The 22,023-nt window shown below is 50.9% G+C and overlaps 1 protein-coding gene across 1 annotated transcript; it reads right to left on the bottom strand.

Annotated features, from left to right (window-relative positions):
• Ptch2 (patched 2) lies at positions 1–21,396 on the bottom strand. Its single transcript, XM_028787115.1, is given in 23 exon segments — positions 1–649; positions 952–1,051; positions 1,138–1,280; positions 4,894–5,031; positions 5,138–5,418; positions 5,538–5,718; positions 5,804–5,946; positions 6,038–6,098; positions 6,100–6,351; positions 6,451–6,799; positions 6,906–7,024; positions 7,108–7,233; positions 7,590–7,682; positions 7,775–7,930; positions 8,018–8,149; positions 8,230–8,377; positions 8,514–8,635; positions 10,318–10,513; positions 11,144–11,235; positions 11,369–11,438; positions 11,550–11,739; positions 20,685–20,877; positions 21,325–21,396. Coding segments are annotated over 23 exon segments (3,549 nt in total). The 3' UTR covers positions 1–457.
• Positions 21,397–22,023: the final 627 nt, after the last annotated feature.

Consider the following 22,023-nt stretch of genomic DNA (forward strand, 5'->3'; position numbering starts at 1 on the left):
GGTAGGGAGGGGAACAGAGGGCCTCCCTAGGAGTCATTAAGCAAAGAAAGGCCAGGGATGGGAGAATGTGCTAGGAACTCTCAGGTGACAGTGTGGGACAGAACAGGACAGGGCTGCACTGCAGCCAGAATGTAGCCTCTCGGCCCAACCTGGGTACAGACATGAGCTCCCACAAGCAAGTTCCTGTGCTGGGGGCTCTTGTCTAAGCAGTAGTTGTTGTCTTTGAGTGTCTTTTCAGCTAGATTTGTGGTACTGAGTCAGGGGAGGAGACGCAGACAGCAGCACAAGGCCCTCTGGGGTCCATCCTGCATCTCATACCTCACCCATTGCTTCCCAGTGACTCCGTATGGCACTGCGGGGTCTCTGTGATTCAGATGCTCTTCCACTCAGTGGCCAGTCCCAGTCCTCTAGAACTGAAGTTGTTAGAGCTGTCAGCAGCTGAGGCGGCAGCGGGAGGCTACGTGGGCTCATCAGCGGCTGGGTGGATGTATGCTCCAGGCAGTGGTGGTGGGTGGAGGGCCACAGTCATGGAGGTAGTCACTCTGGCGAAACTCTGGGGCAGGGTGGGGGATACGCCCCACCTGAGCCCACCTCTCTGTGGAGCTGTGGAGCTTGGGGCCTGTGGACTCTCCTTGTATATCTGCACCACCTGAAAGAGACACCAGTCCCAAGCCAGGCTCCCTGTCAGATTTCATAGAGCAAGATTTCAAGGCCTGTCAAACCCACCCTCTGCTCTGGGTCATAAAAGGACAAGGCCCATCCCACTGAAGGCTGAGGGGCAGGGGCCTGGCATCTGAGGCAGCCACATTCAGCTGATGGAGGGCTCTTTTAGGAGGACCCTTCAGAGCTGAGCCTTCTGTTAGCCACTGAGGGCCTGTGGCTATGGGTCTGTCCCTCCCTTGCTTTTCTACCCTGTCCCTGAGGGTGAGGACAGAAGGAGAATTTGGTTACCTGTGGCGGGGGGCCCAGGATGGAGAGCAGCACAGGCAGCAGCAGGAGTCCATGGAGTAGGCCCAAGAGTGTCAGCACAGTCAGCACCACAAAGAAGTACCTGGGAGAGAGTGAGGGTCGGTGGCCAGGCCCTGAGAGCACCTGAGGCCAGGGTGGGCAGTCCCCCTTTCCTGAGCCCTCTCGTACCTTATGATGAAGTCAAAGTTAGACCCAGCAAGCATGAGCAGACCCAGCAGTGTGGAGACAGCCCCATCAGTCACAGGGGCAAAGGTCTGTTCCAGAGCGCTAGCAGCCCGCAGGTTCCGGCTACCATGGCTGGTCAGGAAACCCTAGGGAGAGAGTCTGAAGTTTCTCCTCTGGCAACCACAGCCAGCTCATCCAGTGTCCCCAGCGGCTATTTCTCCATTCCAGGCTGAACCCAGGCCTCCCCTACAGAAGGCCAGGCTACCTAGCTTCATGGGAGTGGTCTGGAAGCACTGCTGAGTCCCCTTGGTTAACACTAGAGATGTGTCTGGTCACACAGAGCAATGCGCAGGTAGGTATCAGTGGTGTTTGGTCAGTACTTTTGCTGAAGTCATGATACTCATTTATGAAAGCACTGCTGCTACCACAGGGGCAGCAATGTACACCTTATAATCCCAACACTGAGAAGAGCTCTGTGAGTTTGAGGCCAGCCTGGGCTAATTGGTGAATTGTCAGGGCCTACATACTGAGACCCTATCTCAAAACAACAATGAAAAACAAACAAAAAACCCAAAGAAACAAAGCATTACTGCCTATGGCGGCTTTTGTGCTATGATGGTAAGATTCTGTTGCTTGTGGAGTCTGAATCACTTACTGCCCAGCCTTTTAGACACAAAATGCACAAGGGCCCAGCAAGAGGGTTCAATGGATAAGGTTGCTTGCCACCAAGCAAGCCTGATGATCTATCTGAATTTATTTCCAGGATCCACAAACTGGAAGGAGAGAACTGGCTACCATGAGTTGTCCTCTGAATCCTTCCCCTCAAAATTAAGTATAGGTAATAATGAAAAATGTGTGCCAATTCCTGGCCAAAGAGGATGCACACACAGTGATGTCACTTCTCAGGGTAGCTTTTTGTTGTTGTTCTTAGGCCAGGGTTTCCATGTAGCCTTTGCTGTTCTGGAACTCACTATATAGATCAGGTTGGTCTTGAACTCATACCTATCTGCCTCTTCTTCCCAAGTGCTGGGATTATAGGCGTGTGCTACCACACTTGCCCTCAGAGTAGTCTTTTTTTTTTTTTTTTTTTTAAAGACATGGTTTCTCTGTGTAAGAGCCCTGGCTGTCCTGGAACCAACTCTGTAGACCAGGTGGTGTATGCCATTACCACCTGGCTAAAACTCTTTGTATTGTTCTGCACACTGCCCTGTCCCCCATCTCAGTGCTGGGGAAAAATATCCAACCTATGCCCTTACCCTGTCAGGTGAGCATTCAACTACTGACATACACCTACAATCTTTTACTGTTTGAGATAGTTTCATGTAGCCTAAACTGGTTTCTGAATTGCTACACAGTCAGGGTGGCTTCAAACTTGTTATATACCTGTAGATGAGGTCATCTTCCTGCCTCCATCAACCAAGCCCTGGGATCATAGGTGTATGTCACTATGTCCTATTCATATATTCCTCTATTATTTATTCACTTGTTTTAGACAGGTCGCTATGGAGACCAGGCTGTCCTTAACATGGTTGTGACCTTCCTTTCTTTGACTCCTGAGTGCCTGGATTACAGGCATGTGCAATGGGCTCAAATATTGGTGGTTTTTTTTTTTTTTTTTTTTTTTTTTTGGTTTTCTCTGTGTAGCTCTGGCTGTCCTGGAACTTACTCTGTAGACCAGGCTGGCCTCAGACTCAGAAATCCGCCTGCCTCTGCCTCCCAAGTGCTGGGATTAAAGGCGTGCGCCACCACCGCCCGGCCCAAATATTGTTCTTATAATCTATTATTGTAGGGCTGTGGGGATGTGAGAAGCTATTGTGGAGACTGGTTGGTGATTTTGCTAGTCTGGACCTTCTTTGCTTCTCAGGCATTTATTTCAGTAGAATTCCTCCTACATATCCACGGTGCTATTCGTGAAAGTCCTGATCCGTTTTTTTGTTTGTTTGTTTTTGTTTTCTTTTTTTTTGGTTTTTCGAGACAGGGTTTCTCTGTGTAGTCCTGGCTGTCCTGGAACTCACTCTGTAGACCAGGCTGGCCTCGAACTCAGAAATCCACCTGCCTTTGCCTCTCAAGTACTGGGATCAAAGGCGTGTGCCACCACTGCCCAGCCTCCTGATCCCCTTTTAAAAAAAAAGATTCACTTAATTATGTATACAGCGGTCTGTCTGCATGTCTGCCTGCAGGCCAGAAGAGGGCACCAGATCTCATTATAGATGGTTGTGAGCCACCATGTGGGTGCTCAAATTGAACTCAGGACCCCTGGAAGAGCAGCCAGTGCTCTTAACCTCTGAGCCACCTCTCCAGCTCTATGATCCCTTTTATAGTGAAACTATTTAAAAGAATGGTTGGTTCCTAGGGATGAAGTCAGTCTTACAGGTCACATGAGAGTGTCTGAGGGAAAAGTGTTTCCTATCTTCCCACCTTCCATTCTGTCTTTAAACTATTCCAGACAGGCCTTCATTTCCTTCTCACTGTAGATATGGCCCTTATTTATTTAGTTCCTGGCCATCTAGACTACTTAAAATATAAGTATTAAGGCTGGAGAGATGGTGACTGAGAGCACTTGTTGCTCTTGCAGAGGACCTGGGTTCAAGTTCCAGCACCTACATGGTGGCTTACAACCACCTGTAATTGTAGTTCCAGGGCACTCTACACCCTCTTCTGATCTCTTTGTGCATTAGGCATGTACACAGTACACATATAAATGCAGGCAAAACACTCATATACATTGAAAAAAAATACGAGTTAAAAAACACGTAAGTAGGATACAGTCCTACACTGATGTAGGAACTTGATGTAGGAACTGGGCCCCACGTGGTTGTCCATACTTGTAATAACTGGATGCAGGAGGATTAGAAATTAAAAGCTGGGGCTGGAGAGATGGTTCAGTGGTTTAAGAGCACTGGCTGCTCTTCTAGAGGACCTGGGTTCAATTCCCAGCACCCGTATGGCAGCCCACAACTGTCTATAACACCAGTTCCAGGGGCTCTGATGCTCTCACACAGACATATATTACGGGGCCCTGACGCCCTCACACAGACATATATAGGCAAAACATCAATGTACATCAACATAAATAAATCTTTTTTTTTTTTTTTTAAGAAATTAAAGGTCACCGCAATCACAGAGTTTGAAGCCAGCTTGGGCTACACGAAACCTTATCTAAACAACACTGTATTGCCAATTGAACTGGCCCTCCATGTTTGAGACAGAGTCTTGCTATGTGCCTCAGACTGGCCCAAATGACTTGAACTTGAGACTTTCCTGTCTCTGCCTCTCATGAACTGGAACTGCATGTGTGTGCATGGTTATCCGTGCCTGGTTAAAATGCTATTGCTATGACAGTCTTTTTCCGGACTGGACCTTCAACTCAGGACCTTCTGTACGAAGGCAAGGCTCTCCAACTGTACTATGTTTAAGTCCTTTTTATTTTTCTTTCTAGATTTATTAACTGTAGGTGTGTGTTTTGCTTGGATGCATGTGTGAGCACGATGTGTGTGAGCACGATGTGTGTGAGCACGATGTGTGTGAGCACGATGTGTGTGCCTAGTGCAAAGAGATCAGAAGAGGGGCCAGGTCCCCTGGAACTTGAGTTACAGAGAGTTGTGAACCACCTTGTGGGTGCTGGGACTTGAACTCAGATCCTCTGGGCCACCATGCCCAGCTTAAACATTTAAATAGTTCCCAGCACACAGAAGGTGATCTCACCATTTTTTGTTAACAACTGATCACCTGACCTTTCCTCCCGGGGCCTATGCTTACCAGAGCCACGTGAACCGTGAATTCAACACCAATGCCTACGGAGGCCACGAGGATTACCACAGGGATGGCACTCAGTTTGATGCCCAGGAATCCCATGATACCAAAGAGCTCCACGGTCATCATTGCCAGGACCAGCACCTGCGGAGGGCAGGGCTTACTCAGGGCTCCCGGCAGGAGTGCTGGTCTGGACAGGGTGGGGTGGGTTGCTGCTAGGGTCTCTCCCGTCTGACCTGCCAATACTCACTATGAGGCCAGCTGTCCACGGGCTGAGCAAGAGCAGAGCAGAGACGAGGAAGGTGCACACCAGCAAGATGCAGACTGCCAGCAGGAAGCAGCGCCGGAGACCCAGATACTGCTCCCAGAAGAGGAAGGGGGAGCCACTGGGGTAGGCATGCACCCCTGCCTGGCCTGCCTCTGTGCACGCCGCCCGGGCTCCTTCGATGGCTTCTACAAAGTCTGCAGTCTTCTGGAGTCCATGCAGCAGGAAGGGGAACTGGGCAAACTCCAAGGGCTGGGCTGCCGGGACTGTGGAGAGGACAGAGGAGCAGAGGGAGGAGACGGAGTGAGCAAAACATGAGGGGTCGGAGGGTCAGGGCCTGTGTGGGCTGAGGACCAGGTTCCAGGCGAGCTCCCCAAGGACTCACTGCGAAGGTTCTCTCCGGTGGTATCATATTTGTCATGCAGCCATTCGGGAGGTGGGGGGTAGAAGTTGGCCTGAGATGCTGCTAGGCCCAGGGGGTCACTGCTCACCCACACGGTTAGGCCCAAGTAGAAGAGCTCTGGGGGAATGAGTCCCTCCTTGTCCACCAGTTTCCTTGTGGTCAGCTGTGAAGACAGAGAAGGCTAAAGGCCTGGGCCATGAAGTCTGGAGCCTACCAGTGCTCCTTGACCAAGTTGGCTCACTACTTACCTGGTTGAAATCCAGAGGTTCCTGGGGATTCCCGGTTTGGATGAGCAGCTTGTAGGCCAGGGCGCCATCTTCAGAGCCGTTGCGGTACGAGTGGCGAGTAATGCGCCCCAAAGCCCAGTCTTGGTCAAATGCAGCCTGGATACCTGGAGGCACATGGGATGGACCAGGATCGACCTACAGCTCTAAAGACCACGCCCTGTGGCATTTCCGTCTGTTAGTCTCTTGGCCTCTTACCTTGTAGCCAGCTGCGGTAGTAGTGAAGCCAGGTGCGGGGTGCCTGGGTGGCAGGGGGGGGGCAGCACAGCCTTGAGGGAACTGAAGCGCTGGTGCAGATCAAAGAGGGCGCGTTGGGAGTGGGCGTAGTCAAAGCCACCCTGTGTCACCAGGGCCACCTCATACAGGGAGAAGTACCTGAGCTGGGCGCTCAGGAAAGCATGTTCCTTGGTGCCCCGAGGGACCACATCTGTCAGGGCCAGGCCATCTTGTACCAAGGTGGCTCCATAGAGGCTCAGGCCCAAAAGAGCTCCAAAGAACAGCAACACCAGGGCCTGTGAGAAGTGAGAAGTAAGCAGGAGGCCCAGGGCCCGTTCCCAGCCCTCTGCCCTCCTTGGAACCTTGAGCCTCCATCCTGCCCCACCTGGACTAACCTTGGCTTGTGTCTGGAGCAGTAAAGGTGCAAACTGATAGCGGGCAAAATGGGCGAGAGTCCAGTGGGCACAGAGCAGGGACCTGCAGGAGGCCTCTGGCCTCGTCCCCTCCTCCTGACCGAGAAGGTCCCGTGTGGACCCTCCAGGGCTGTAGAGTTCAGAGCCCAGTGGGTCAGAAGTTGGAGACAGCAGGTGGCCTTGAGGAGGCAAAATGGTGACGACATGCTGGCTGCTGGCTTCACAGTGGGTAAAAGCTTGCACGGTGGCCGTCAGGTGGGCAATGCCCACTGGTACTGCTAGGTCCCCTAGCTCCTGGGGCAGCATCTGAATGACCTGAGCAGAGCAGGGGCTGGAAGAGCCAGAGAGAGCAGACAAGTCATGGGTTAGAATGCAGGGCAGGGCACAGGCCAAGGTGAGGTTGAGGATGGAAAAGGGCAGGCACGAAGGAACAGTACCTAGAAAAGCAGCAGAGAACATCAAGGCGCTGGCGGTGGCGCCGGTGTAGGTCGAGGCTGAGGATGGCTGGGAAGACAAGCATTACTGCTGCGAAGTTGCAGCCAACCACTATGGCTGCCTGGGGAGACAGGAGAGGCTGGATGAAGCATGCTCCATGCTCCACGACTACCCCAGCCCACCTGTCCATTCCTGACACCTCACCTGCAGGGAGAAAGCCCGGAGCGCAGGGATGGGAACCAGGACAGCCATGAAGAAGGCTACCATGTTGTTGATGGATGTGAGTGCTACACTGGTGCCGGTGCGTCTCAAACACTCGCCCATACGCTCCTGCCAGGACAGAGCAGGGACATACTCTCAGGTCACAGAGGGCTATGGGACTTCATGTCAGAGTAAAGGGAGGCTCAGGAACTCAGCAGAAGTGGAATTCTGAGGCCACAGCAGTTAACATTTGCTGTGTACCACGAATGGGCATTTAGTGTTCTAAGCACCAGTCTTGAATTACGTCACTGGTCTTGTGTCAACCCTCGGGACACAGGCACTGTTAACATTACACACATTTCTATATGGGGAGATGAATGTCCAGAAAGGTTAACGAGCCAATCAGACAGGATTAATCACATCAAGAGGCTCTTAACCACTTGAATGAACTCTGGATGGGCCCAAGCTGGTGGATGGGTCCTTACTGGGAGAGGGGTGTCAGGTGGGGCCTCTGTGAAGGCATGTGCTAGCAGGAAGATGTCATCCACGCCAATGCCCAGAGCCAAGAAGGGCAGCACCTGGAGGGACAGAGCAGGGAGTCAAACATCTGAAGGGACTGAGTAGCTGGAGATGGCCCCATAGCCTGTCCCCTCCCCCAGTTCTGGTTTACCTGAGTAGTAGCAGCATTGAAAGTGATGCCAAGTAAGGCACAAAGCCCAAGACCGGAGGCCACCGCCAGGGCCACCAGCAACACCCCAGCAAGACCTACAGCACCCTGGGACTGGGCACAGTCCCACCGTAGCATTGTTACACAGGCATAGGCCAGCTGTGGAGAGAGGACATGATCTCAGACGGGATTTCCAGGGTGCAAACTCGCTGGAGGGGAGACAAGGCTGGGAGATGCAGGACCCACCATGAGCAGGTAGCCTCCCACCACACGGGTGGCGCTGACTTCAGAGAACGCGTGTAGGATGTCATCCAGGGTGGTGGAGGAGAAGGCATGGATCTGCTGGGATGCGTTGACCGGCAGAGCCTCCTGGGCTAGCTGGAGAGATGGGTAAGTGTGAGGGGAGAGGAAGAAGGTGTGGCCTCAGGGGACCTTCCTTTGACCTTGCCAAAGCTGACCTGCACAAAGCGCCTCTGCCAGGCCTGCAGCACCATGCTCGCCTGCTCCTCGCTCCAGCCAATGTCATGTGTCTGGTAGTCGCCCCGGAAGTGCTCATACAGCTGCCGGGGACTCATTAGTAGGAAGGTGCTCTGTAAGGCCTCTGCCCTGGTTAGGGTACAGGACGGAGAGTCAGAGATTGCCTAGAACACGCAGTGTGGGTCTGTGGGGTGGGTTTTCTAGAGCTGTAGCATTACAGTGTGAACTCCCAGGTCCCCTCACCAAGTCCCAGGGGAGGCCCGACCTCAGCAGCTGTCCTTGAAGATCTCTGGCTGTGCCCCCGAGTAGTAGTTCTTCCTGCCAGTGCATGAACTTGTGGGAGAAGCCATGGCAGCCCCCACTCAGCTCCTGAGCCACATTGGGAGCCTAGAGTAAAACAGAAAGGGGTCTATATGTCTTTAGAATTTTAAAAGTTATGTTTATTATTTGTGTGTGTATGCATGTGTGTGAACATGCGAACATGTAATAGCATGTATGTGTTGGCCAAAGCACAGCTTCTGAGAATTAGTTCTCTCTCTCTTTCCATCCTGTGAGTCTTGGAAATCAAACTTGGGTCATCAGACTTGGTGACAAGCTCCTTTACCTGGTCTGCCACCTCAGCACCCCTGAGAGAGGTTCAAAATACTCAAGAGCGCCAGGTGGTCAGGGATGATGCTTAGTGACAGAGTGCTTGCCTAGGCAACGAGGCTGTGAACTGATTACCACTCCCACCAGATACAAAAGAAGAGAAGTAGTAGTGTGGTCTAGCTCAGCATGGTGATCTACATCTGTAAACTCAGTGCACTCAGGACTTGTGTGTGTGTATGAGAGAAGTATGTGTGTGAGAGAAAGTGTGTATGACTGTGTGAAAGTGTATGTGTATGTGTGAGAAAGTGACAAAGTATATATATGTGTATGAAAGTGTGAGTATGTGTGTGAGAAGGTGTGTGTGTGTATACCTAAAACTGGATAAAGTACCGGGCTTGTACCAATTCCTGACGCAGAACTCAGTGGGCCTGACTCTTCTCCTGTGTGTCTTGCCTACTGCATGACCAACAGCTAGTGTTTTACAGGGGCCACAGGAAGAATGACAGGCCTAGAAAGGGCTGCTGGAAGGACACATAACCACAGCTCACAACTGCCTGCAGCTCCAGGGATCTGACATCATCTTCTGGCATCCACAAGCACCCATGTATGCATATAGGTCATACACACGCACATGCACACACACACAAATAAATCTTAAAAACAAAACAGAACTGAAAGCAGAATGTGGGCTTTAGTCCTAGCTCTACGGAGATGGCAGCAGGTGGGTCTCTGTGAGTTCAAAGCCAGTCTAGTCTACACAGTAGATTCTAGGCCAGTCAGGGCTGGATAGAGGGACCGGTCTTATCCCCATCCCCAAACAAACAAACCACCTAACAACAAAGAAAAACAGAACAAAATCGCCAGACAGTGGTGGCACATGCCTTTAGCCCCAGCACTTGGGAGGCAGAGACAGGAGGATTTTTGAGTTTGAGGCCAGCCTGGTCTACATAGTGAGTTCCAGGACAGCCAGGGCTACACAGAGAAACCCTGTCTCAAAAAACAAACAAACAAACAAACAAACAAACAAAACAAAACAAAACAGAAAAAGAACTAAATCAAATGATGAAAAACAAAACGCGAGGAGCCGGGGCTGGAGAGATGGCTCGGCGGGTGGTGAAGAGGACAGTCCCCCTTCCAAGGAAGCTGAGCGTGGTTCCCAGCACCCATGTCAGGCAGCTTACAACTGTCCTTACTCCACTTACAGAGCACCCAACACTTTGGTCTCCTCGGGCGCCTTCACTCACTTGCACACTCAGGCACACACCCACCCTTAATTTTTTAAAAAAGGGGGGGGATTCACAAGCCACTTGAGGGTTCTTTAGAAGTGAGTGAGAATGGAACACTATGTGTGCATGTGTGTGTGTGTGTGTGTGCATGTTCACAAAATGGAGGTGGCTGGAGCGCCTCTCAGAACACAGAAACACAGGTAAGAGAGAAAGATGGGAAGCCATCTTTCTTGGCAGACCTGTCCAGGAACCCACCTGCCTGCTGTGACGGTTGGGAGCACTTGGTGGACAGTGGGGGTCATCAGGGTCTAGACAGGGTCGCCCCACATAGGCCTGGCCCACCTGGGCTTTGTCCAGCAGCTCCCGGAAGCCCTCCAGAGAGGCAAAGGGGCCCAGCTCCTCTAGCAGCTGCTGGGGATCCAGGTTGGTCCACTGGATATCAGGGCGGCCCCTGGGGAAAGCCTGTGGTTAATGAAGGTCAGAACCCAGTGGCTGCCCCCAGACTGCGGCTGCTTCACCCCCAAGCACCACTCATACACGGTTCCGTCCTTCCTTAAGGAGAGTATGCAAGGCTCGGCTTGCCTCAGCTGCCAGGCTGCACCCGCATACCAGGCTGCTGCTGTGAGCTTTGGACATGAAAGTGGCTACCATGAAAGCAGACCTTGGGGTGGGTGTGCCTGATATGTGGATGGGTCCAGAAAACCTTACCAGTCCACACTAAGATGTCTACCTTTGTTTCCAACCTAGAACCAGACACACACCTGCATCTAACATTTTCTTTTTAGTCCAAGCAGCTGACAGTTGGCTAATGTGAGCAGGAAAGTCTCAGACAGATCTTTGCCTGAGGATCTGTGTGCTCTGTCTAAACCACACAGGTCCCCTTCCCTCCGTGGGTGAGGAGAGGCAGGTGGGAAGCCTTGGGCAGCCTAGGCTCTCTCTGATCCTGTCCTGGGAGGCAGTCAGGACTTGGCGAGGGAGGATCTCCTTTTTCATTCATGCCCTCACACCTCTCCTGTCTGCGGGGGAGTCCCTGGCAGGAGATGAAACGGCCGGGCGAAGGGGTGGCTGGGGCGGCACTCACGGCAAGTAGGCAGAGCCCCCTTGGAGTTTGGCTCCTTCCCAGAAGCAGTCAAGCGGGGTGAGGATCACACAGGGAAACAGCTTCTCAATCATCTGCCAGGGACACCCAGGTCACAATCAGTCCTGCTCCTAGGATAGATGCCCTCTGCGATCCTCCCAACACCCCCACCCCTGTGGGGCACCAGCCTCCCAGTGCCTCTGTCAGCATTTGGCCGAGAGAACTCACCCGCTCAATCATTCCATTTTCAATAAGGGGAACCCCTGATTTGTAGCAGATTTTGTTCAAATCCCAGGACCTGTAATAATAAGCAGGGACCCTCATGATCAGCAGAAGAGGGACCCCTCATTCTAGAACTTCCACAGCACTGGTCACGGCCCCACCCCCCGGGGGCCTCCACTGGACTTACTTCCCATAAAGTGATACTTGTACTTTGCTGGCCGTGAGGGCTGCCTGGAGGTGGAAGCCAAGTGCCTCAGGGGTGAGGACGTTTCCTCCCTCCTGGCGCGCAGTCTGAATCAACATCTGGGAGGTGTATGCAGCCTCCTCCCCCAGCTTCTCTTTGGTGTAATGCAGCTCCTGGCTCACCCTGCTGTCCACTGCCAGAGCAAAGACAGAAAAAGGTTGGGAGAAGGGCCCAGGTAAACCAGAGGTCTGGGAAATGGGGTCCTAACCTCTGAGGGAAATGTTGTGGAGATGTCTCTGCCTTCTCCTTGGTGGCCTTCCCCTCTTAGGGAAGTGGAGAAGCCACAGCTGCGGGACGATATGGTAGTCTAGAGTTTAAGCATGGCCCACACTGGCTGGGGTTGACAGAGACTTGAACATATGAACAGGTGTAAGTCAGAGCTAGAGTGCTGGCTTGCATAGGATGTGCAGGGCCTGGGGCTCAATCCCCTGACATCAAAAGGAAAATATCAGTGTGAGCTAGGCTTGCAGGATTATAGGACTGTCCAGGTTAGGAGCCCTCAGACCCTCTCTGCTTAGCTGGGCAGGACAAGGAGGAATCACAGGGGCCTGTGGGGAGGGTTTACTAAAAATCAGGTCTACAGGCTGATTCTAGTCAGGCTGACAGGTGCAGTGATGGCAGCACTTGGTAACGATGTTCTGCAGCCCACGGGCAAGGGGAGGGTCAGTATTCAGTGTGAGGCTTCCTGCCACCAGGGCAAAATGCCTTGTCAGAGATGAAATCAAGCACACTTGAGAGCTCCAGATCCTTCCCCAGCCTCACTGAGATGAGAGCCAGGAGACCCGCCTTCGAGTTCTTAATCCCAGCATCCCTCAAATTTTACTTCATGTTAGCCATGGAGTCACACTGTGTAAGTGGGACTTGAGAAAGGACAGACTTTTTGTTGTTTTTTTGAGACAAGGCTCTCCTGGAACTTGATTTCTTGTGAACTCTGGGAGATCCACCTGCTTCTGCCTTCCACATGGTGGAACTAAAGGCAGGAGCCACCACACCTGGCTAGGAAGAAACATTTTGTTGGGGGTAAGAGCCAGATCAGGGACACTGTGGATTTGGTCTGCTCTCAGACTCTGTTCGGCTTCCTCTGGCCTGGAGGCCTTTCTCGTTGGCCACTGTCATCCTCTGGAATCTGGGCGTGAGTGAGACCCTGCCTTCACGTGCTCCAGCTGTTTTTTTACTCGGTAGCCCTGGCTGGTCTAGAACTCACTGTGTAGTCAGGATGGTCTCAAAGTCGGGTCAATCCTCCTACCTCTACTTCCCAAGTGCTGAGATTACAAGTGTGTGCCACCATTCCCAGTAGCCAATCCCTTTCCAAGACCTCAGGATCTCCTCAAACCCCTGGTAACTTCCAAATTCAGATTTCCATGAAGGCTCAGTCCTTTGCCCTCCCTCAGGAACGGTGTCCTGTACAGCCACACTGCTCTTCCCCACACGTTCTCGTCTCCGGCCTCGCTGTCCTAAGCAATGCAGTATTTATTCCTCCAGGCTGGGATTAATGGCTGCCATGTAGAAGGAAGGAGAGAAGGGCAGAGAGGAACTGCCCCCGTAAGGATGGACATGGAGGCATGACAGGGAGAAGGAAGAAACCGGGAGAGACCTGCTAAGAAAGCCAGAGTAAGAAACACAGTACACCTAAAACACACTGGCAAGACTAAAGAATCCTCCGGATAAAATGTGGACAGAGAAAGTTACATGTCAGCTGGCAAGGCTGATGACCGATACAGGGGCAGAGAGAACACCCTGTACAAGGGAGAAGGCACTGTGGTCAGGGACTGGAATGAAGCTATCTTCAGGCCTCAGCCCAGGCCCTGCTTCTGACAGGCTGTGTCTGGACAAACTACTCTCACTGAGCCTCAACTCGCAACTTCATTTGTTTTAAGATATTAAAAAAGGTTTTTAGGGTTTATTTATTTTATGTGTATAAATGTTTTATCTGCATGTATGGATGTGCAAAGGGTGTGTGTCTGGTGCCCTTGGAGGTCAGATGAAGGAGTCCAGATCCTCTGGTACTGGAGTGACAGATGGCTGTGAGCCACCACGTGGGTGCTGGGAATTGAACCTGGGTCTCTGAAAGAGTAGCCAGTGTTCTTTACTACCAAGCCACCTCTCCAGGCCAATTTACTTATCTTTCAAGTGAGGCTCAGTGTGATGGCTCATCCCTGTGACCCTAGCACTTCAAAAGCTGAGGCAGGGCCACTAATGTTGAATTTCTTGGGCTTATAACCTGGCTATACAGTGAGCCCCTGTCTCAAAAACCAAACCAAACCAAACCAACCAACCAACCAACCAACCAGCCAACCAACAACAACAAACCAAACAGACCGTGCCCACCCTGGTATTAAAATAAAGGCAGGGAGGGCTGGAGAGATGGCTGGGTGGTTAGAGCACTGGCTGCTCTTCCTTAGGACCCAGGTTCAATTCTCAGCACCCATATGGCAGCTCACAACTGTCTGTAACTCACGTTCCAGGGGATTCAACACCCTCACACAGATGTACATGCAGGCAAAGCACCAATGTACATAAAATAATCATTCAAAAAAGAAGAGGGAGAAAGGCAGGCAAAAGACCTAAGAATGCCTGGCACCATAGGTGAGATACGGAATTGTAGCCAGGAGTTGCCAGGAGAGAAATGACATGTCAAAATTGGAGGGGAACTAGGAGAGAGAAGTGACAGCTGGGGAAGCAGGAGGACAGACAATGACTACATCTGCCGATGGCTGGCTCCTTTACAAAAAGGGACATATAATTGGTTAAACCAGTGTAGATGCTACCTCGAGGTAATAGCACGTGCCAGGCAAGTACCCTGTCCTAAGGTACATCCCTCTAACCCACTACTCTTTTCTTCTTAAGGAGAGGGTCTCAAATAGCGAAGGTTGACCTTGAACTTGCTATGCAGTTGAGGATGACACTGAGCTAGCAATTTCCCTGTCTCCTGCACAGATAGGCATGCCTGTGTAGTGCTGGGAATTGAACCCAGGGCTTTCCGAATGCTAGAAAAGCACTCTCCCAGCTGAGCTATCCCTCAATCTCTGCTTCCTGCTGCTTTCTTTTTGTTTTCTGCAATGGGGCCTCATGTAATTGAGGCTGGCCTCAGTACTGGACTGAGTACTTTCTATGTACTTAATTAGCTGGGGTAGGAAAGGCCAACTTGAACTACTATGGAGATCCTGTTTGAATAAGACAGCAACAAGTTACTATTTACTAAATTAATAAAAAATTTAAAATTGACAGCACTGCTGGATTACAGAGGTTCCCCCATGGAGTGGAACTTGGTACACTATTTCAGTACTAATGCTTACAAAAATTTGTGCCTGTAAGGACCCAAGAGCTATGACAGAGTGACCAGAAAAGGAATCATGGTAGGTTCTAAACAGAGCCTCAGATGACCTGATGTTTTCATTACCTGACAAGCCAGTAAGAGCTGGCCCATGAATTAGGAAAGGGGATTCAGGATCCAGTGTTATGTACTATTAAAGAATTGGGGCTTTGCACTATTAAAGATTTAGTGTTAAGAGAGAGGTAAGGGGCTGGGCGGTGGTGGTGCACGCCTTTAATCCCAGCACTTGGGAGGCAGAGACAGGCAGATTTCTGAGTTCGAGGCCAGCCTGGTCTACAGAGTGAGTTCCAGGACAGCCAGGGCTACACAGAGAAACCCTGTCTAGAAAAACCAAAAAAAAAAAAAAAGAGAGAGAGAGCTAAGGGCTGGAGAGTTGGCACAGCAGTTAGGCACTGGCTGTTCTTTCAGAGGAGTGAGTTCGATTACCAACACCAACATGGAGGCCCACAGCTGTCTGTAATGCCAGCTCCAGGGGATCTGTTATCTCTTTCTAGCCTCTGCAGGCTCTTGGCAAACATATGGCACACAGACATACATGTAGACAAACACCCATGCACATAAAAAAAACAAAAGAGAAAGCTGGGGAAGAAGTCATACTGTGGAGGCCTAGAGCATGTGTTCAGGGCTCACAGAAGAGTCTGAGCCTCCAGCCTGGTCTACAGAGTGAGTTCCAGGACACCCAGGGCTATACAGAGAACCCCCCCCCACCCCCTGTCTTGAAAAACAAAACAAAACAAAACAAAACAGTCTGAGTCTCCGCAGGATAGGAAGGAAGCAAAGGAGAGGAAGGCGCTAAGCAGGAACTGACTCGGCCAGATTTACATGTACCCCAGGGGGCCATGTGGAGGTAGATTTGAAGGCAAGGCTAACTGTTTCCTTAGCCTCTTTGCTAGCTGACTAATTTCACTGGCCATCCTCAGAAAGGCCAAGGAGTATGACACCTGGATTCCTCTCTAGCGCCACAGGGTGAAACCTCATTTTCCATGGACCCATCATACAATCACACTGCACTTTGCTAAATGAAGAATTTACCCTAATATATTCTTGACAAGTAAGAACAGACAGGAAATTGGCTGGAAGGCATCTCATTTTTTTTCCCACTTTACTTATTTATTTATTTAGTTTTTTTTTTTCGAGACAGGGTTTCTCTGTATATCCCTGGCTGTCCTGGAACTCACTCTGTAGACCAGGCTGGCCTCGAACTCAGAAATCCGCCTGCCTCTGCCTCCTGAGTGCTGGGATTAAAAGCGTGCACCACCACTGCCCGGCAATTTTTATTATTTTTTTTAAGATTTATTTATTTATATATATATGAGTACACTGTTGTTGTCTTCAGTCACACCAGAAGGCGGCATTGGATCCCATTACAGATGGTTGTAAGCCACCATGTGGTTGCTGGGAATTGAACTCAGGACCTTTGGAAGAGCAGCCAGTGCTCTTAACCACTGAGCCATCTTTCCAGCCCCCAAAAGGAACCAGGTCTTTTTTGTTTGTTTGTTTCTTTTGTTTGTTTGTTTTTGGTTTTTCGAGACAGGGTTTCTCTGTGTAGCCCTGGATGTCCTGGAACTTACTCTGTAGACCAGGCTGGCCTTGAACTCAGAAATCCACCTGGATTAAAGGTGTGTGCCACCACTGCCCAGCTTTTTTCCCACTTTATTCTGTCTGGCTGTCCATCCGTCCATCCATCTATCCATCTATATATTTAGTATTGAGTGTTGGCCCATAGCATGCTAGGTTAGCACACTACTATACCAGTATAACCTTTAAAAAAGTACTTTTAATTATGTGTGCCAGTATATGTTTGTGTATGTGTGTCAGTCCATGTACCTGTGTCTCTGTGTGTATGTGTGTGTGCATGTATATATGCCTGTGTTTGTGTTTGCCTGTGCATGTGTGCTAGTGCATGTGCCTGTGTCTCTGTGTATGCCTGTGTATATGTGCATGTAGTGTGTGGAGCTGTGTGTGTGTGACCTATGTATACATGTGTGCATGCATGTGCCTGTGTATATGTGCATGTGTGTGTGTTTCTGTGTATACGTGTGTGTGTGTGTGTGAAGGGCAGAGGTTGATGTCAGGTGTCTTCCTTCATCACTCTAGTTTTTGAGACAGGTTCTCTGAGTGAACCTGGATTGCACCATTTTTGCTGTATTGGCTTGCCAGCAAGGTCCAAGATCCACTTGTGTCTGCTCTGCCCTCCCTCTGTGCTGGAGTCGTAGATGTGCTCATGGCCTCTGCATAGGTGTTGGGAATTCACAGTCAAGCCCACAAGCATGTACAGTAAGCATTCACCCACTGAGCACCCCGCCCCGTCCTGGTACTTTATTAATGTTGAGACATCATTTCAATATGTCTTGAAATCACTCTGCAGCCCACTGAAACAAAAGTCTCATATGCTGACGACAGAGGATAAAGAAAGGACGCGGGTCCTGGCTGATACCCTTTGTCTGACAGACTAATTGCCCCAGAATTCTTTATTGCCAAATCTCCTGTTACAGAATAAAACCCCAGCCTCTTCCTTCCTGCTCTACAAACCCCCTTTCTTTCTCTTTCATGTGGCTACAAGGACTCCAAATGTATAATTAGTTGTGTTTTGGGGAAGACTGAAAGGGCCTTCCTTAACAATGGCACCATCACAGGGTGGAAGGGATGGTTGGCTCTGAAAGACAGAGCCAGAACGGAGACTAGCTCCTGGGGACTGAGCATGGGGCAGCTGCTGGCTCCTCCAACAGATGGGTGGTGATCCCCTGCCTTCCACATCAAACGGCTGTCTGCTCCTTACCTTCAAGTCAGGGTGCATGCTATCATTGTAACTCCCAGAACTATCTATGTGTGTGCAGGTGTGCATGCCTGTGTCCACATGAAGAAGCTGTCCTCCTCTATCTTCTTGAAGCTAGGTTTTATATTTTCTCAGCTAGGCCTGAAGCCAACAAATCCCAGAGATCCTCCTGCCTAAACTCTTTTGACGCTGTGGGCTGTGTGTGTGTGTGTGTGTGTGCGTATGTGTGTGTGTGTGTGTGTGCATTCGCGTGACTACTCAGTTTGTTACATGGGCACTGGGACCTGAACTCTGGTCCTTGAGTCTGCACAGCAAATGCTCCTAACTACTGAGGCATCTTTGCAGTCCCTCCACCTTCTTTTTTGGAGACAAAGTTTCTTCCTGAGCTGGAGCCCATGGGTTCAGTTAGACAAGCTGGAAATCCCAGAATCCCCTTGCCACACTCACCCAGTGCTGGGGTTACAGGTGTGCACTGCCATGCCTGACTTGTACACAGATTCTGGGGAAACACCGGAAGTGTTTTGCTTTACTCAGTCTCTTTCCGGCCTCATAACTACTTTTAAGACCTCATCTCCGTGTGTGTGTGTGTGTGTGTGTGGTGTGTGCGTGTGTGTGTGCATGCGAGTGTATGTTTTGAGACAGGGTTTCTCTGTCCTGAAACTCACTCTATAAACTAAGCCGCCTCAAACTCAGAGATCCTCTGGCCTCTGCCTCTGGAGTTCTGGGACTACAGGTGTGCTCCATCACCGGCCTGCAAGCCTCTTAGTTTTAAGTTGATCAGGGTCATGGTGTTTGATTCCTAACACCCAACAACAACAAAAACCAAAATATCAACAACAACAAAAACCAGGAAAGGAAAACACGTCACATTTATAACCAAGGAGGATGCTGACCGCTGTTGGGAACTCTGCTAACTGAGATCCTGCTTCTACTTTCAGTCCTAGCAAAACGGGGAACAAAGAAGTCTCTCTGGCTCTCAACTCCATCAAGTCCTCATTGTGCAGGCGTTAAATGAGAAGAACTACAGAGCTACGGAAAAAGATCAGCGAGAACACTGCTTTTAGACAGTGATCGTACTAATCTCAACACAAAGGAGTCCACTGCAGGAGGAGCCAAGGTCCAGGTCGCCTTCACCAGGGTGACACAGGGAGGCCATGTCTCAAAGAGACCAACTACTATTCTTTTATAATACCTTCCTCATAACTGCAAAAACCTAGCAGCGATTAGCCAGGAGGGCAGGAGAGAGACAAATGTGGACATCTAAACACTGTTTAATTGGGGAAGAGCTTGGGAATGCAGAAAAAGGAAGGGCAGAGCACGGGAGGGAGACTCACTCTATTGTGGCAGGATATTCAGAAGTCAATTGGGACCACCCAAGCAGCAGTGGTTTGTGTGGGGGCATGCATATATGCGTGTATACACATGTGTGTTCTGATGCTGGGGGCTGACTGGCAGGCAGGGAGAAACATCTGCTCTGGACCCTAGGGCTGTCTTAAGAGTGTGAATGCCTAAGAGTCTGCAGAGGGCTGGGGGTAGGGTGGAGATGGGGTGTGGGAGCCCAAGATGTAGGAAGGCTCCAAGAAACATCTGCTCTGTATCCTAGGACTTGCCAGCATTTGAAATAACTCCAGGGTGTGAGACTGCGACCTGGGACCTGCCTTGGGCCTGGGCCAGGGCTGGGGAGGTCTGGGGAGCCCACAAATACAGATTTCCCAGGGAAGAACACAGTTGAATTTGCCTTTGTCAAAGAGCAGCCACATGAAACCAGGAAAGAAGAGAGGCATGCTGAAATTTTGAATTGTGTAATACTTCCCCTAGGAAGTGAGGATTTGGTCTCACTTGACCCTGACTATTGCCTCAAAGTCTATGCTAGTTCTCCAGTTTTCCATTAAATGGCTGCAGGGGCCTGGATGCCTGGGACGTCTACTCAGAAGCCTGGTCAGATGGTTTGTTCAAGGTTTCCTTTTCTTTCACACCTAACGTTTTCTCTCTCTCTCTCTCTCTCTCTCTCTCTCTCTCTCTCTTTCTCTTTCAAGACAGGAGGTTTTTTTTCCCTGCAGCTCTGGCTGTCCTGGAACTCACTCTGTAGACCAGGCTGGCCTCGAACTCAGAGATCCACCTGCCTCTGCCTCCCAAGTGCTGGGGTTAAAGATTAAAGGTGTGCACCACCACAGCTGCCGCCATGCTCTAACTTTTCTTTTTACTCTTGCTTCTCTCCCATTCCTCCCTCCTCAGTGTCAGGGATCAAACTTAGCTAGGGTCTTGAGCATGCTTGACAAGTCGTCTGCCATGCCACCCAGCTACATCCCCACTGATCTTCCGTCTGTCTGTCTGTCTGGTCTGTCTGTCTGTCATTCTCCCCCACCCCCCACGCTCTGAGACAGGCTATTGTTAAATTCCTAGACTGAAAGCAATTCTCTTGCCTCTACCCCTTGAGTACTAACTTCCAAGTTTGCTGGTCAGAGCCGACTCTCCCTGCCTTCTCTTATACAACACAATACCACTGGGCTTTGTTTTGTAGGGAACTTACCCCACACACATTTTACTTCCCTTGGCTACTGAAAAATACATCTTGTTCTATTTGTAAATTCTGATGCACAGTTAAAAAAAAAACCCCAGCTATAAATGCTCAACAGACAGGCACATAATCAAAGATAGATATCCACAAGCTTATTCATAAGGTGCTACCATCTACAGCTGTCCATTTATGTGAGACAGATAGGATGTGAGACTGAGGACACAGTTGATGACTTGCCTAGCGTGCACAATGCCCTGGGCTCCATCCACAGCGCTGATGGAGATTGGGAGAGAGGTAGGCATTCTCCAACATGCTCAGATTCAAAGGCTCTGAACAGGAGATGCCCCTCTATATCCTTGACCAGACCTGCTGGGGTTCAGTGGCCAGCCATCCTGACCTTGTCTTGGGCTCCACATACCAAAGCAGCTATGGCCAGCGTTGGTAACTCACCTTCTACCCAGAGCTGTTCTAGATCTGTCTCAATTACAGCCACTCGAAGACCCAGTGCCAGAGCCCCAAAGGCCACCAGTCCCAGGAAGAGCACTTTGCCGCAGTGTCTCTGGATCCTGCACCCCAGGGCGAAGAGTAGACCTTGGAAGTAAGCACGAAGCCAGAGAGGAGCCTGCAGGCTCCCGGCTAGGATCTGAGACGGAAAGAGAAGGAAGGGTCAGCCAGGTGTCAGCAGAGCAATGCAGAATCCTTCCGTTTTCTCCCTCCGTCAAGTGCTTGTTTCCCGATTTCTGGATGCAGGGCAGGAAACAGCTACAGTTAAAGGTTTCAAATGTGGAAGATTTAACTCTCTTTCCCTGTGCCTTCTCCATAAGTACACCTGAGAATGCCCACTTTTAGAGGTTATATGAGTCACAAACACATACTAGCTGTCAGCTAGGCAAAGAGGTGAACCCATAAACATAACTATTTTCACTGAACAGATAACAGGCAATAAACTAAGCATCACTTGCTATCTCTCGCTTGTCTTCAAACAGATCCAGTAACACTTGACCTATAAACATCACACACCCTACAGATGTTCAAGTGACGTTTAAGTCACAGGCACAGACCCGCTTCATCTAGCTTATCCTCTACTCACATGAGGTGCGGAGGACCGCGCTGGAGGTGTGTAGCTGGGGGGTAGCTCTCCAAGGGACAGTGGCCGAACCATGCTGGTGAGGATGGGGGGCGCGAGGGCCCCCAACTTGAGTTATCTGAGTGCTGCCATAGGCTAGCTTGGCGCCTTGTGCCGCCCGGCTTCACCTGGGGATTCCTAGGGCCCGTGAACGTGCGGTCGTGGTGAGACGCGCATGCAGATGCACAGGAGCAGCCGGGAGCGGCGGTGAGGGGTGGTGGCTCCAAGCTCCGCTGGATCTGTGGGCCGTGGTCCAAAGTGGGCTCCGCGTGTGGGCGGACCTGGCTGGCTGCGAAGCACCTCACAGCTCAAGGTGGCGACTATGGATCTCGGGAAGCAGCGGGAGCCTCAGAAAAAAGGAGCGGGCCGGGGTGACGTCCTTCCATTGGCTGAGGGGGCTGCAAATTACCCGCAGCTTTGCAGCCGGATCCGTTGCTAGGTAACGGCGCCGCAGGGGGCGGGCCAGGAGACCACCCAGGCAGGCCACCCCTTGCCTCTCCTCCCCGGCTCGCTTGCCCGCCCGCGGGGCCCTAAGGGGAGGAGAAGGGAGGGCGATCCTGGAGGCGCTAGTCGTTGGCCAAGTCAGAATATGGAGAAAGGGAGTCTGCTGGTCCCTTTAGGTCCACCCTTTCTTCCCGACCCAGCACAACCCCAAAGATCTCC

This window comes from Grammomys surdaster, unplaced genomic scaffold (genome assembly GCF_004785775.1).
Source record: "Grammomys surdaster isolate TR1022 unplaced genomic scaffold, NIH_TR_1.0 100, whole genome shotgun sequence".
NCBI lineage: Eukaryota > Metazoa > Chordata > Mammalia > Rodentia > Muridae > Grammomys > Grammomys surdaster.